The sequence below is a fragment of the Canis lupus genome, chromosome 16, assembly GCF_003254725.2.
Source record: "Canis lupus dingo isolate Sandy chromosome 16, ASM325472v2, whole genome shotgun sequence".
Classification (NCBI taxonomy): domain Eukaryota; kingdom Metazoa; phylum Chordata; class Mammalia; order Carnivora; family Canidae; genus Canis; species Canis lupus.
In genome coordinates, this window is record NC_064258.1 from 34,731,386 (window position 1) to 34,746,748 (window position 15,363).

The 15,363-nt window shown below is 36.3% G+C and overlaps 1 protein-coding gene across 2 annotated transcripts in view; it reads left to right on the forward strand.

The window, feature by feature from the left end:
* GTF2E2 (general transcription factor IIE subunit 2) overlaps positions 1 to 15,363 on the forward strand; it is an 80,475-nt gene that overhangs the window by 43,587 nt on the left and 21,525 nt on the right. For both annotated transcript variants that reach the window (XM_025420013.3, XM_025419935.3), the window contains exons 4-6: positions 2,856 to 2,963; positions 4,535 to 4,717; positions 12,659 to 12,752. In XM_025420013.3, coding sequence (XP_025275798.1) covers positions 2,856 to 2,963; positions 4,535 to 4,717; positions 12,659 to 12,752 — 385 coding nt within the window. The remainder of the gene's footprint in view (positions 1 to 2,855; positions 2,964 to 4,534; positions 4,718 to 12,658; positions 12,753 to 15,363) is intronic.

The window sequence follows — 15,363 nt, forward strand, 5'->3', positions numbered from 1 at the left end:
AGTGATAATGAAGGATACAATAAGTATTTTGAAGACTTGATTTGGCTGTCCCTAGACAAGTAAAACTAAACTCCTTTTTTCCTTCAGTTTAGGTTGTGCTCTTCTCAGGTCTATATATCTAAAATTTGCATAAATATATTGTGTATTTCCAAAATGAGCAGAATACCAGACAGAGGGAGCACAAGTGGGGTGGAGGGGCAGAAGGAAAGGGATAAGCTGCCTCCTCGATCAGTGTGGATCCCAGAACCTTGAGATCATGACCTGAGCCAAAGTCAGATGTTTAACTGACTGAGCCACCCAGATGCCCCATGGCTCTAATTTTTTTAAAATCCATCTCACAAATTAGCAGTTTGGTGAGGTAAATTTCCATTTGTCCTTATGCCAGTCAGTTCATGCAAATGTATCAAAAGGTTTTATAATTTTTAATTTTTTTAATGAATTGATTTTAAACTTACAGGAGGGGTTTACTTGGAAGACTTTTAAGAATAAAAGATTATTTCTGAATTTCCTTTTTTTTTTTTAGAGAAAGCACAAGAAGGGGGGGGAGAGAGAATCTTAAGCAGATATCAGGAGTCAGATGCTTTTTTTTTTTTTTTTTTTAAAGATTTTATTCATTCATGAGAGACATGGAGAGAGAGGCAGAGACACAGGCAGAGGGAGAAGCAGGTTCCTTGTGGGGAACCCAATGCGGGACTTGATCCCAGAATCACTAACCAGGATGAAGACAGATGCTCAACCACTGAGCTACCCAGGCATCCCAAGAGTCCGATGCTTAACCCACTGAGCCAACCAGGCTCCTCTCTAAATTTTTTAACATAGAAGTGAGAGTTTTTATTGTATTTTAAAACTTAAAATATTTTCAAAATACTCTTTTCATAGCATAAACTTTTTTAAAAAAAACAATTTGTAACTGACACTTAATATTCTAGTTTGACTTTGAAGGAATAGTTTTCTTTTAGAGATTTATTTTATTTGAGAGAGTGAGCACTTGTGAGTAGGGGGCAGAGGGAGAGAATCCTCAAGCAAACTCCATGCTAATTGAAGAGCCTGACTTGGGGCTTGATCTCTTGAGTTCATGACCTTGAGCTGAAACCAAATAAAAATATATATTCATACATTGTTTCTCCATAAGGAATCACTAGAAACAGAAAAAAGAGATTGTAGGAAACAGGGCAGGGGAGAAAATAAGTAGAATTAGATGTGAGAACAAGACTTCTTCATTTATATCTTCTTCTATTGTTTTTATACCTAGAGATACAGTACACTTACTCTAAACTCCATGCCTCTATTTCTATTTGTAAATTTGTAAATTTGTTTTGATTTCACATATGAGATTCTGTCTGACTTGTACTTAGGGTAATTCCTTCAAGGTCTGACCATGTTGTTATAAATGGCAGAATTTCCTTTCTTTTTATGGCTAAATAAGGTTCCGTGTGTTTGTGTGTGTACACCACATCTGTCCATCTATCTATGGATGGACACTTGGGTTGCTTCCCTGTCTTAGCTGTTATAAATAATGCTGCAGTAAATATAAGGTGCATGTATCCTTTTGAATTAACATTTTTGTTTTCTTTGGGTAAGTATAATTCCTGGCAGTGGAATTACTGGATTATATGGTATTGCTAACTTTTTGAGGAACCTCCATGTTGTTTTCACAGTGGCTGCACATCTGCATATGTTTTTTAACTCAATACTTTGTCCTGGACATCTTTCCCTATTAGCACGTAGAGAACATTTGCATTTTATTTTTTTAAGACAATATTTATTTTGGAGAGCGAGAGTGCATGTGCACTGGCACAAGTGGGATGAGGGTGGGAGGGAGAGAATCTTCAAGCAGACTTCCTGCTGAGGGCAGAGCCCGATTTGAGTGAGGTTCAATCCCACAAGATTATGACCTGAGCTGAAACCAAGAGTTGAATACTCAACTGACTGAGCCACCCAGGCGCCCCTGCATTTTCTTTTTAAACATCTGTATAGTATTGTAGTGGTGCTATAGTTTATTAATTAGTCCTCTGTTGATGACCATGGGTCATTTCTAATGTTTTCTTTTTGCAACCAGGGCTGCTGTGACTGTGTCACTAATTGTGAGTTGTGTGGGCATATCTATCTGTAAGGTACATTCCTAGAAATGGATTGCTGGGCCAAAGGGTTAAATGCATTCTTATTGGCAAATTGTGTTCCCTAGGAGTTGTATTAATTTGCGTTTTTACCAGCAGTGTGTTGGGAGGGCGTGTTTCCTTATAACTGACAGAGTCATCAAACATGGATTTTGCCAGTGTAATAGGTTTGAAATATTTTGGTGGAAATTGAGTATCTTTTCATATGTTTATTTCCATTCATTTTCTGTGATTTTTTTTTTTTTTTAAGATTTATTTATCTTAGAGAAAAAGAGAGGGCTGGGGGTGGGGTCAGAGGAAGAGAGTCCTAAACAGTCTCCACACTGAGCACAGAGCCCAATGCGGGGCTCAGTCACCACCCTGAGATCATGACCTGAGTTGAAACCAAGAGTTGGACACTTAACTGAGTCACCCAGTGCCTCTTCCTTTTCTGTGATTTATGTATGTTCTGGTCCGTGGGTCATTTTCCTGTTAGGGTTTTGGGACTTTTAAAATATTAGGAGGATTAGCTCTTTGTGATACAAGTTGAGAATATTTTCTCTCAGTTTATCATTTGATTTTAAAGAGCTACAAGTTTGAACCTGGTTCTGATTTTATAGTCCCATTTTCTTCATCACTATAATTGTATTGTCTCAAATAATACATGTTCTACATTCCTGAAAGATTCATTTACTTCTATTACTTAATGCATCTAGCAGTTTAAAACTGTCTCCTAATAACAGTTTCTTCTCTCAATAGACACGGCATCAGCGAGGAGATACACACCCTCTCACTTTAGAAGAAATTTTGGATGAAACACAACATTTAGATATAGGACTCAAGCAGAAACAGTGGCTAATGACTGAGGTAAGAATAGGCTTAAAATGGAGTTAAAAAAATTAGTTGGTTACCATGAAATATTTATTACAACTAAGGTTTTTAATATACTGAAATCTGATAATTATTTTTACTTATTCTTAAAAGAATTGGTATAGGGTCTTTGTTTTTTAAACATACACATTTTTTAAGGTGGTTTGATTTGTTGATTTTCTTAAAAATTTATGTATCTAAAATGTCAAAGACCTTTAGCATGGAATTATAAAGAAGTCAGTCATTGTACTGGTTCCATTTAAGTTTTTACAGATAATTGATATTTTTTTAATTGCTAAATTTAGAATTATATTGTTTTTATATATGTTTTAGAACATTTGAATTATGAGGTAGTGTAGGGCTAGGGAAATATTTGTTATGTTCTGACTACTATTATGAGTTGATAGTGATGTTACTCTGACAGATTACTTGGAAAACTCATCCTTACATTGTGTATGTACACACATTATTGGAAAAAAAGAAACCCCACAATAATCACTGGCCCTACTAATTTGGAAATAGCATTTTTAAAAATTCACACATTTCAGTCTTTTCTTTTTCAGTATGAAATGAAAATTAGGATTACTTTCTGTGACCCATGTTGTATTCTAAAGATCAAATGTAAAATTCCTAAAGTATAATTCAGTAATTTTACTGAGCAAAGTATTGTTCTTAATTTTTATAATATAAAATCAATGGCTAATCAGTAACATTATAGCTTGTTGTGGTTGTGATATACAAATAGTTGTCATCCACATTTGAATTCAGTTGCTTTACCTAATCTTGAAATTTCATAGGCTACCAATAATTAGTTAAAAATTATTTTTATTACTATTCTGTTCTCCCTCCTTTCTTCTATGTTTCTTTTCTTTCTCCTTTTCAGGGTCAGGCTGGCAGCTGCAGAAGAAAATAAATAGGGTAGCTCTTCCTTGAAGAGCTTTCCTTCTGGTAGTAGCTGTACAGCAGAACTGACTAGGAATATAATTATATTCAATAATTCCTGCATTCCTACTCAGTTTCATTCTCAAGCTGCCATTATAGGTAAATTTCTTGTATGCACTAGTCTGGTGCTTTTCCGTTCCTTCCACACCTGTAATTGCCATCTGATACCAGGTGGGGCAGACTGTTGGTATATTCATCCCAGGGTGATGTTTACACATAATGTCAATATATAATAAACTGTACTTTGAGGGTGGGATAGGCAGTACCCAGTTCACTTTGTCTATTAATGTTAATTGGCATTTATTGATTCTTTATCTTCTTTTATCTTCCAAAAAATATGGGTACAGTTTCTTCACATCAGTTGTGATGAAATGGTTTTTCTCCTTTAAAGAATTAATGTAATAATAAAAAGTATCATCATAAAAAGTGAGTAACATGCTGCTCTCTGCCTATTGGTTTTTGGATCCTGGATGTCCAGTATTTTAGATCTGCTAGTTGATATTCATAATATACTTTTTAATTTACAATTGTATTGGGTATCGGTATTTTTTAAATAGTAGAATTTAAGAATGTGTATATGAGGTTTCTCCTTTTATTAATATATCCAAATTGTGTCACTGTTACAGGCATTAGTCAATAATCCCAAAATTGAAGTAATAGATGGGAAGTATGCCTTCAAGCCCAAATACAACTTGAAAGATAAGAAAGCCCTACTTAGGCTGTTAGATAAACATGACCAGCGAGGCTTAGGAGGAATTCTTTTAGAAGACATAGAGGAAGGACTGCCCAATTCCCAGAAAGCTGTCAAGGTAACTTCTCTTTTCTTTCTAAGCCTTAGTATAATTTGAATTAATAATGTCTTGTTTTAAAAGAAACAGCAAGTGTTTTTAAATTTTTTTTTAAAGCTTCCATTATAGGGAATCCCTGGGTGGCTCAGCGGTTTAGTACCTGCCTTTGGCCCCGGGCCTGATCCTTGGAGTCCTAGGATCGAGTCCCACATTGGGCTCCCTGCATAGAGTCTGTTTCTCCCTCTGCCTGTGTCTCTGCCTCTCTGTCTCTGTGTCTCTCATGAATAAATAAATAAAATCTAAAAAAAAAAAAAAAAAAGCTTCCATTATATATATTTGGGGTTGCGGTGAGCCAGCTGAAGATTTGATATTTGGGTTCTGTGCTACAGAGCAGGACAGAGCATACACATTTTTGTATAACTTTGACAGCTCCTTTTTGTATCATTTTTGAGTATGATTGTGTTTTCAGAATATTTCTGGTAAGTTTTCCTCAAAGACATTAGTCTTTTTCTCAGAAATTACGTTTGTATAGAGGAACTGCTTCAGCAATGCTTGCGGACACTGCTAACCTGAGGAACCAGAGGTATTAGACACAAAACCATTGACTAATAACCTGGCTGTTTTGAATTCCTAAAAGGCTATCTAGTGAAAGCCATAGATTACATTTCCAGTTTAAATTTGGAGCTCACTTGGAAAGACTGCTCATCTCTGTTCCCTACAGTTGCTAATGATTGATTGCTAATCATTGATAGTTCATTTGTTTTGCTACCTATGGAGTAAAACTTGCCCCTTTCCTATACTTCTTGATAATGAAGTTACACTTGTTATCCTACAGGTCATTGAGGCTCTGTTTATTTTTTTCAAGGTGTTTTTGTTTTGTTGTAATCTGTTGTCAGGTTCATGGATTTTTTTCCTTTACATCTAATTTGTTGTGAATTCCTGTTGGTGAGTTTCTTATTTTAGGGATGGTGTTTTTCAGTTCTAGGTTTTTCATTCTTTTTTTATGGTTTCTGTTCCTTTGCTGAGTTTTTGTTTTTTTGTTTTTATTCATTATAAGCCTGTTTTCCGGTATACTCTTGAGTATAATTTCTTGCAACTGCTTTAAAAATCTTCCTTTTCTAATTCAACAGCTGGGTCATTTTGAGACTGATCTGTACTGACCCTCTTTGTCTCTTGAGTATGGATCATGTTTTCCTGTTTCTTTGTAGGTCTAATAAATTTCTGTTGAGTCTTAAATATTGTGAATTATATGTGTAATAAAGACTCAGGATTTTGTTATATTCCTCCAGAAAGTTTTTGTTGGTTTTATGTTTTTTTTTTTTTTTTTTTTTAAGATTTTATTTATTTATTCATGAGAGACACAGAGACATAGGCAGAAGCAGGCTTCCTGCAGGGAGCCCAGTGCGGAACGCGATCCCAGGACTTCAGGATCCTGACCTGAGCCAAAGGCAGACACTCAACTACTGAGCCACCCAGGCACCCTGGTTTTATGTTTAAATGGGTAGTTAACTTGGCTAGACTCAAACTCCAAACTTTCTCTTCTTTGCAGTGGGTGGCATATAATACATCTTCTTTCTTCTTTTAATGCTTTTAAAAATATCCAGAGTTTACAGTTAAGTTTTCTGTGAGAGAATTGGTTCCTTAGGAGGGACTTGGCCATTATCCGAAGCAGAACCTTATTCAGATTTGAAATAGGATTTATTTTAAAGTACATATTGAACGAGCAACTCCTCGGGTTGTTTTTTAGTTTAAAAAAAGTTTTTTTTTTTAGATTGCAGTAAAAACCACATAAGGTAAAGTTGGAGATATTAAGCATGTCTTAAGAATACACCATCAGTGTTAAGTATGTTCACATTTTTGTGCAAAAGATAATCCAGAACTTCTATATTTTGTAAAACAGAAACTCTAAATCCATTAAACACTTTTCTTCATCCTGCTTCCTAATCCCTAGCAAGTAACATTCTACTTTATATGATTTAGACTACTCTAACTCAGCGAAGTAGAATTATACCTTATTGATTTATAATTGGCTTATTATACTTAGCACAGTATCTGAATTTCCTCTGTGTTGCAGCATTTATAAGAATTTCCTTCCTTTTTGAGGTTGATATACTGCATTATGTGTACACACCAGTTTGCTTATCATTTTGGTTGCTTCCATTTTTAGCTATTGGGAATAATGCTACTGTGGATATGGTTGTAAAAATCTTCAAGACTGCTTTCATTTTTTTTTTTTTTAAGATTTTATTTATTTATTCATGAGAGAGACACAGAGAGAGAGAGGCAGAGACACTGGCAGAGGGAGAAGCAGGCTCCATGCAGGGAGCCTGACATGGGACTCGATCCTGGGACTCCAGGGTCACGCCCTGGGCGAAGGCAGGCGCTAAACCGCTGAGCCACCCAGGGATCCCCTTTGAATTTTTTAAAAATTTATTTTATTAAAAAGCCAAAATTTGGGGATCCCTGGGTGGCACAGCGGTTTGGCGCCTGCCTTTGGCCCAGGGCGCAATCCTGGAGACCCGGGATCGAGTCCCACGTTGGGCTCCCGGTGCATGGAGCCTGCTTCTCCCTCTGCCTGTATCTCTGCCTCTCTCTCTCTCTCTCTCTATCATAAGTAAATAAAAATTAAAAAAAAAAAAAGCAAAAATTTATTTTTGCTTTTGCCCTAAGTTTTCTTCTAGATTTTTATAGTTTCACATTTTACATTTAGGTCTTTAATCCATTTCAAGTTAATGTTTGTTTATATATGGTGTTAGGTAAGGGTCAGATTTCATTCTTTTGTATGTATATCCAGTTTCCTAGCATTTTTTGTTGAAAAGATTGTCTTTCCCCATTGAATGTCCTGGCACTCTTGTCATAAGTTGTTTGACCATAATATGTGTGATGATTTATTTTTGGACACTCTCTTCAACAGTGTTTTTTTGTTTTGTTTTGTTTTGTTTTTTAAGGTTTTATTTATTTATTCATGAGAGACCCAGAGAAAAGGCAGAGACATAGGGAGAGGGAGAAGCAGGCTCTTCGCAGGGAGCCCAATGTGGGACTAGATCCCAGGACCCTGGGATCACTCCCTGGGCCTAAGGCAGACACTCAACTGCTGAGCCACCCAGATGCCCCTCTTCAACAGTCTTTATGCCAGTATTACACTTTTAATTACTATAGATTTGTAGGAAGTTTATTGTAAAGATTTTATTTATTGAGAGAGAGCATGAGCAGGGGGAGGGGCAGAGGAAGTGGAAGAAGCAGAGTACCCTCTGAGACTGGACCCCAGCGCCCTTGATCATGCAAAGGCAGATGCTTAAATGACAGCCTACCCAGGTGCCCCCTTTCAGCAACATTTTACAATCTTCATGGTGCAAGTCCTTCACCTCTTTGTTTTAGTTAATTCCTAAATATTTTATTCTATTTGATGCTTTTGTGAATGGAATTGTTCTTGTAATTTCCATTTCAGATTGTTCATTGTTAGTATATAGAAATGCAACTGATTTTTGTGTGTTGACTTTGTATCCTGCTACTTTGATGAATTCTTTTATTCAAACAGTTCTTCTGTTTTTTAAACATGTAACGTTAGGGACGCCTGGGTAGCTTAGCAGTTGGGCATCTGCCTTTGGCTCAGGACGTGGTCCCATGGTCCCAGGATCGATTCCCACATCGGGCTTCTGCATGGAGTCTGCTTCTCCCTCTGCCTGTGTCTCTGCCTCTCTTTGTGTGTGTCTCATGAATGAATAAATAAAATAAATAAGAATAAACACATAACATATTTTAGGTGTATAACCTAATGGTTCAATATTTGTATACATTGTGAAAATGTTCACCACAGTAAGTCTGATTAACACCTGTCACCATACATAGCACCAAATTTTTTTAGTGATGAGAACTTTTAAGATTTATTCTTTCAATAGCATTTAAATCTGCAATGTAATATTATTAACATGTGGTTACCATGCTGAACCTTACATTTCTATGACTTATAACTTGATAGTATGTACTTTTTGACTACTTAATGCATTTTCCCTATCCCACACCTGTTGTGCTGGCAACCTCCAAGGCTTTGTTTTTTCTTTTTTTTTAGATTCCACATAAAGATGAAATAATACAAATACAGTATTAGTCTTTCTCCATCTCACTTATTTCACTTAGCATAATGCCCTCAAGATCCATCCATTTTATTACAGAGGCAAGATTTCACTCTTTTATAGCTAGATAATATTCCATTTGTGTATGTATATCATATTTTTTATCCAATTATCCATCAGTGGACACTTAGGTTGTTTTTGTTTCTTGGCAATTGTGAATAATGCTGCTGTATACAAGGGGATGTATATATCTTTTTAAGTTAGTGTTTTTGCTTTCTTTGGATAAGTACCAGAACTGGATTATTGGAGCATATGGTGGTTCTATTTTTGATATTTTGAGGGGCCTCTGTATTGTTTTCCACAGTGGTTTACCAGTTTACATTCCCAGCAATAGTACTTGAGAGTTCCCTTTTCTCCACATTTTATCCAATAGTCCTATCCTAGCTTTTTAATAATGGCTGTTCTGACAGGTGTGAGATGATATCTCATTGTGATTTTTGCATTTCCCTGACTGTGATGTTGAGTATATTGGTGGCCATCTGTAGGTCTTCTTGGGAAACATGTCTGTTGAGATCCTCTACCAATTTTTAAATTAGATTGTTTTTTATTATTAAGTTCCATGAGTTCTTTATATATTTGGGATATTAACCGCTAATCAGATATTTGAGTTGTTTTTCTTTTTGTTATTCCAACTGGGTGATTTCCACTATCCTGTTCTGATCCATTCTTCTGTATCATCTGCTCTGTAATTAATTCCCTGTATTGTATTTTTCCTGTCAATTGTATTCTTTAGCTCTGATTCTTCAGGTCTCTTTTTAAATTTCCTCTTTGTTGAAGTTCTGTGTTCCCCTATTATTCTTCTGAATTTGGCGAGCATTTCATTGAATTTATAATCTGGTAGATTGCTTATCTCTATTTTGTTTAGGGTTTTTTGTTTTTGTTGTTTTTAGGTTTTGTTTTGTTCCTCTGAAATCTATTCCTGTGTCCCCTTACTTTGCCTAGCTGCGTTTCTATATATTAGATCAATTGCATGTCCTTGTTTTGAAGGAGTGGCTTTATGCAAAAGGTGTCCTGTGGGGCTCAGCTGTACAAACCCAAGGCAGGTACCCTGGGGGTATCCCCTTTGTGAGTTGTATATATGTACTCTTCTTTTGTGTCTGGGCTACAATTGGGGTGAACTTGTTGATGTGCAGGACTGTCCTTTGTGAGGCCCAGTGGCAGCTGCTAGTGGTTTACTGGTGAATAGAGCTGGCCTCTGACCTATCTGGCTGAGAGACCTGCCTGCAAATAGCTGCAGGCACTCTCTACTGTGCATGGCTGGAATCCCCAGAGTACGGGCCATTTGAGAGTGGATTGCTGGTGCTATTGGAAGCTGCCTACTGGGTGGTGGGTAGATGTGTTGTGGAAGGGCTCCAATGCATGCAGAGGCTGCTTGGAACTTCTTTCTTTAGATTGCAGAGTTTAATCTTTTTATATTTTAATTACTTCAAGGGGATGTCATTTTGCTATTAGTTTTCTATATGCCTTCTTGCATTTTTGTTCTTTTATTGCATTATTTTTTCTTTTTAAAGATTTTATTTGAGAGAGAGCAAGAAAGCACAAGCAGGGGGAGTGGCAGAGGGGGAGAGAGAAGCAGGCTACCCTCTGAGCAGGGAACCCCATATGGGGCTTGATCCCAGGACTCTGGGGTCACGACCAGAGCTGAAGGCAGGCAGTCAACCAACTGAGCCACCCAGGTGCCCTTCATTACTGTTATGTTTTGTGTTTATTTATTTTTGTGGGGGAGAGAGAATCTTAAGCAGGCTCCACACTCAATGTGGAGCCTGATGTGGGACTCTATCTCATGACCCCAAGATCTTGGCCTGAGCAGAAATCAAGAGTCTGATGCTTAACTGACTGAGCCACCCAGGTGCCCCTTGGTGCTTTTTAAATACTGAAATGTTTAAGTTCTTTTCTCTTTTCCTTCATGTATATTCTATAGCTATTTTCCTTGTGGTTACTATGGGGATTATATTTAACCTCTTAAAGTTATAACATTTTTATTGGTTTGTATTTATATTAGCCTAACTTCAGTAGCATATTAAAGGTTTACTGCTTTACAGCTGCATTCCCACCCTTTTTTTTTGTTGTAAGTCATAAAATTACATTTTCACACATTGCTTGAAAACATAAACTAATAATTCTTTTATTATTTATTTATTTAAAGATGTATTTATTTATTTAAAGATGTATTTATTTATTTATTCATAGACACAGAGAGAGAGAGGCAGAGACACAGGCGGAGGGAGAAGCAGGCTCCATGCAAGGAGCCGGATGTGGGACTCGATCCCAGGTCTCCAGGATCACACCGTAGGCTGCAGGTGGCGCCAAACTGCTGTGCCACCGGGGCTGCCCCCTAATAATTCTTTTAAATCTATTCACTTTAGCAAAGTGAAATGGTAAAGGCTCTTATCACACAGTATTCTATGGCGACTTCCTTCCTGTTGAATAACTTAATGAAAATACCTCAATTTTTTCCATTCTTAGAAATAGGTCATTAAGTCATTGATTTTTTTTTTTTTTTTAAGATTTTATTTATTTATTCGTGAAAGACACACAGAGAGAGGGAGAGACACAGGGAGAAGCAGGCTCCATGTAGGGAGCCTGATGTGGGACTTGATCCGGGACTCCAGGATCTCGCCCTGGGCCAAAGGCAGGTGCTAAACTGCTGAGCCACCCAGGGATCCTAAGTCATTGATTCTTAAGCTTGAGATTGTTTCATCTGAGCTATTATCTAAAGACTCATAGTTTTAGACTTTATTCCTGTGATGCATTTCACCGTTAGAGTCTAGAGTGAGTGCTACTATCTGGCTTTTTGCATTTATTTTTTTTTTTAAGAATTTATTTATTTATTCGTGAGAGACAGAGACATAGGCGGGAGAAGCAGGCTCCATGCGGAACTCCAGGAACATGTCCTGGGCCGAAGGCAGGTGCTCAACCGCTGAGCCACCCAGGCATCCCAGGCTTTTTGCATTCTTGTTTTCATTTATTAATAATAGTGAAGTATCCTTTGTCAGTTTTCTTGTCATTGCTCTGAGAAGCAGGAAATAAAAAATTTAGAATTGTCTACTGTATATAATGAAAGCTAAAAGACAACAAAGATCACTCTGTGGTCTTTTATGTCTTCTTGAAAGATGATACAACAGTTTGGGCAATGCAGTAAGAAAATTGAAAGGTGGCTTTTCACTGTTGCGTCACACTTCTAGGTGATTTAATCATTCTCTCATTTTTAAAAAAAATACTATTTTAGGGCAGCCCCGGTGGCACAGCGGTTTAGTGCCGCCTGCGGCTCAGGGTGTGATCCTGGGAACCTGGGGTTGAGTCCCACATCGGGCTCCTTGCAGGGAGCCTGCTTCTCCCTCTGCCTGTGTCTCTGCCTCTCTTTCTCTCTGTGTGTCTCTCATGAATAAATAAATAAAATCTTAAAAAAATATATTATTTTAGTTTTATTTTAAAGCATAATGGAAATAATTGATGGATAACGATAAATAAGTGGCACAGTATTTTAAGGTAGAGGAAAAGAACACTAAGATCACACAATTTTTCTTAGATTTTTAGACACCAGTGCACTCAAATCATAATTGCAACATAGATTGGGTTTTGTTTTTCAAAAATAAGTAATTTTTTTTTGTACTTTGGAAGATGTCTAAGATTTAGTCTTGAAATATCAATCCATAAAAGTAGTAAGACTGCTCATGAAAGAAACTCAAGAATTAAAATTGGGTGCAGTAGACCCTAACAGTATACTGAAGGTTAAAAGAAGTGGGAGTCCTTTGTTGTTTAACAAAAAATCTTTTGGGGTGATGTAATTTTGGAATTGACTGAAAAAAATTTTTTTTTATCATTTAAGGCTTTAGGGGACCAGATAATATTTGTAAATCGTCCTGATAAGAAGAAAATTCTTTTCTTCAATGATAAGAGCTGTCAGTTTTCCGTGGATGAAGGTGAGCCTTTCTGTTATTTTTCAAGTATGTTACAAATATAGGATGACACAATTTATAATCCAATTATAACTTAAATTTTATAGTAGTGCTCATTAGCTTTATCATCTCTTAGAGCGTAGCTAATAATCTTAGCACTAACAGTGTTTCTCAATGCAATTTGAAATACATAATTTGAAAGATTTTAGGTTAATTGTAATCGTATAGTAGGTTATGATATCTTATGCTTATAGCTCAGCTGTACTAGTTTATTTCTAATATTCTACAAGTATTACATCATATCTTGATGTGAAAGCTTGATACAGGATGGGAAAAAAACCTTTTTCTTGATGACTGATATTCTCAAGTAATTTTTGAGTCTTTTGATTATCAGATTGGATAGGGAAAATGACTTTTTTCTGACTCTTGTCGAGTCAGATGCTAATAAGCTTCTGAGGAGTCTTGTACTAAATGTGTGATGCCTGTATTTTGGATTTTAGTTAAAAAGTATTTCAGGGGCACCTGGATGACTCAGTTGATGAATGTCTGACTCTTGATTTTGGTTCAGGTCATGATTTCAGTTCCTCCTCTTATGCCCCTCTCTTCCCCCTTGTGTGCAGGCCCTCTGTCGCTCTCTTTCTTTCAAATCTTTAAAAAATATTTCATCAGTATTTGTCAGATAAAATAGTAAACAAGAGTTTAGTCTTGGGAAATCTCTAGCATACAAGTAGAAATTCTCAATTAGAAAAATGTGATATTGTACTGTAAATCTGTAGTAATTTTAAACTGAAAGGCAAGAAAATAATTAAATGCCGTATTAATTATAAAATTTGAAAAGTAGTACAAACTCATACCAAAAATTTCTAACAGTATAGAATTACATAAAGTAAAAAAGTGACACTAGATTGCAAATAGTGAAACTAATTGCTATAACTGGTAGTGCTAGTGACTCTTGTTTATTGTATCGAATAAAAGAGATTCTATTGCAGAAATAATGTGTTAAAAATGCACATAGAATTCTTGTCCCTTTAGTAGCCCATACATGTCTTGATTATGACTTTGTAATTTGTACAATAGCTCTGAGATTTTTTTTTTTTTTTAATATGTTATCTGGCTGTAGATATTTGGGCTTGTGGTGCTTGTAGATAGGAGTTCAGTCAACCTGAAGTCACTTTAGATGACCATGATTTGTTTTAGGAAATAGAATGTTGTGTTTTGGTGGAAAATTGTGCTTGAGAGTACTTTGCGTGTAGTTGGTTCTCAGTAAATGTTTGTTACTTTAGAAAATTTTTTTCAAAGTATTCCAGTTATTCTGTATTGTACTATGTAATAAGGTAAGCTTTTTGTATGTAAATTAGGTAGAAGTGAACTTCTTTAAAAATTTAAGTTTGGGCAGCCCAGGTGGCTCAGCGGTTTAGCGCTGCCTTCAGCCCAGGGCATGATCCTGGAGACCCAGGATCGAGTCCCACATCAGGCTCCCTGCATGGAGCCTGCTTCTCCCTTTGCCTGTGTCTCTGCCTCTTTCTCTCTGTGTGTCTCTTGTGAATAAGTAAATAAAATCTTTAAAAATTTTTTTGAAAGTTTAAAAAAAGTTAATTCCTTTATTCTTTGACATAGTTAATCCATTTGAAAAAAAATGTACGGTTTTAAAGAACATTGAGTATCACCTATTCAGGTGGGAAGATCTTACAGTGAAAAGTGTATATATTTTTTCCTTTCACTAATTTGAGTCCCATTTGTGGCAGTACTTAACTGGTTTAATTTTTTTTTTTTTTAAAGATTTTACTTATTTATTCATGAGAGACACACAGAGGCAGAGACATAGGCAGAGGGAGAAGCAGGCTCCATGCAGGGAGCCCGATATGGGACTTGTTCCTGGAACTCCGGGATCACGCCCTGAGCCAAAGGCAGATGCTCAACTGCTGAGCCATCCAGGTGTCCCTATTTTAATTCTTTGGGTGGTTTTTCCCTTAATGTATTAAATAATATGCTTGTATTTTTAGTTCTTGATTTTTCAGCTTGAAGTATTAGAATGACTTACTCTTTTATTGCTGATTAAACCTTCTGTCTCTCCACTTTCTAATACAGTATAGCACTTGTTTTAGTTTCTCTACCATTTTTCTGGTATCTTTAACAATCAAAATAATTGTTCTTTGGGAAGTTTTAGCATTAAGTCTGCTCTTCAGATGGCAGCATAGTGTAACTTATCTGTTCTGTTACATAGATGTTCAAATTGAAGCAAATATTGAGGTTACAGTAGCTCTTTAGGAGTAGTATGGAACTCTAGGATTTCTTGATAATATTTATTGGAGAAATTTTAAGAGTATACTTTCTGGTCTGTAATTCTCACACTAATCATTATACCAAATCATTAGTATTTTCTGTCCCCAGTGTGATTTTTCTGTGGATATCTGTGTTTTAACTTTGCTCAGCCTTTTCCTGTTTGTGCATCTTTTTCTGTATTTCTATTTCTTAATATTACCCCTGTTTTCATTTGCCATTTTTTACGGGCTTTGTTGGCTTAAACTTTTCCCATCTCCTCATTACTTGGTTTATAAGGACAGGATGAGGATTAATTTTCTTTCTTTCCCTCCATCTCTCCCTTTCTTTCTTTAATTTATTTGAGGGAGAGAGT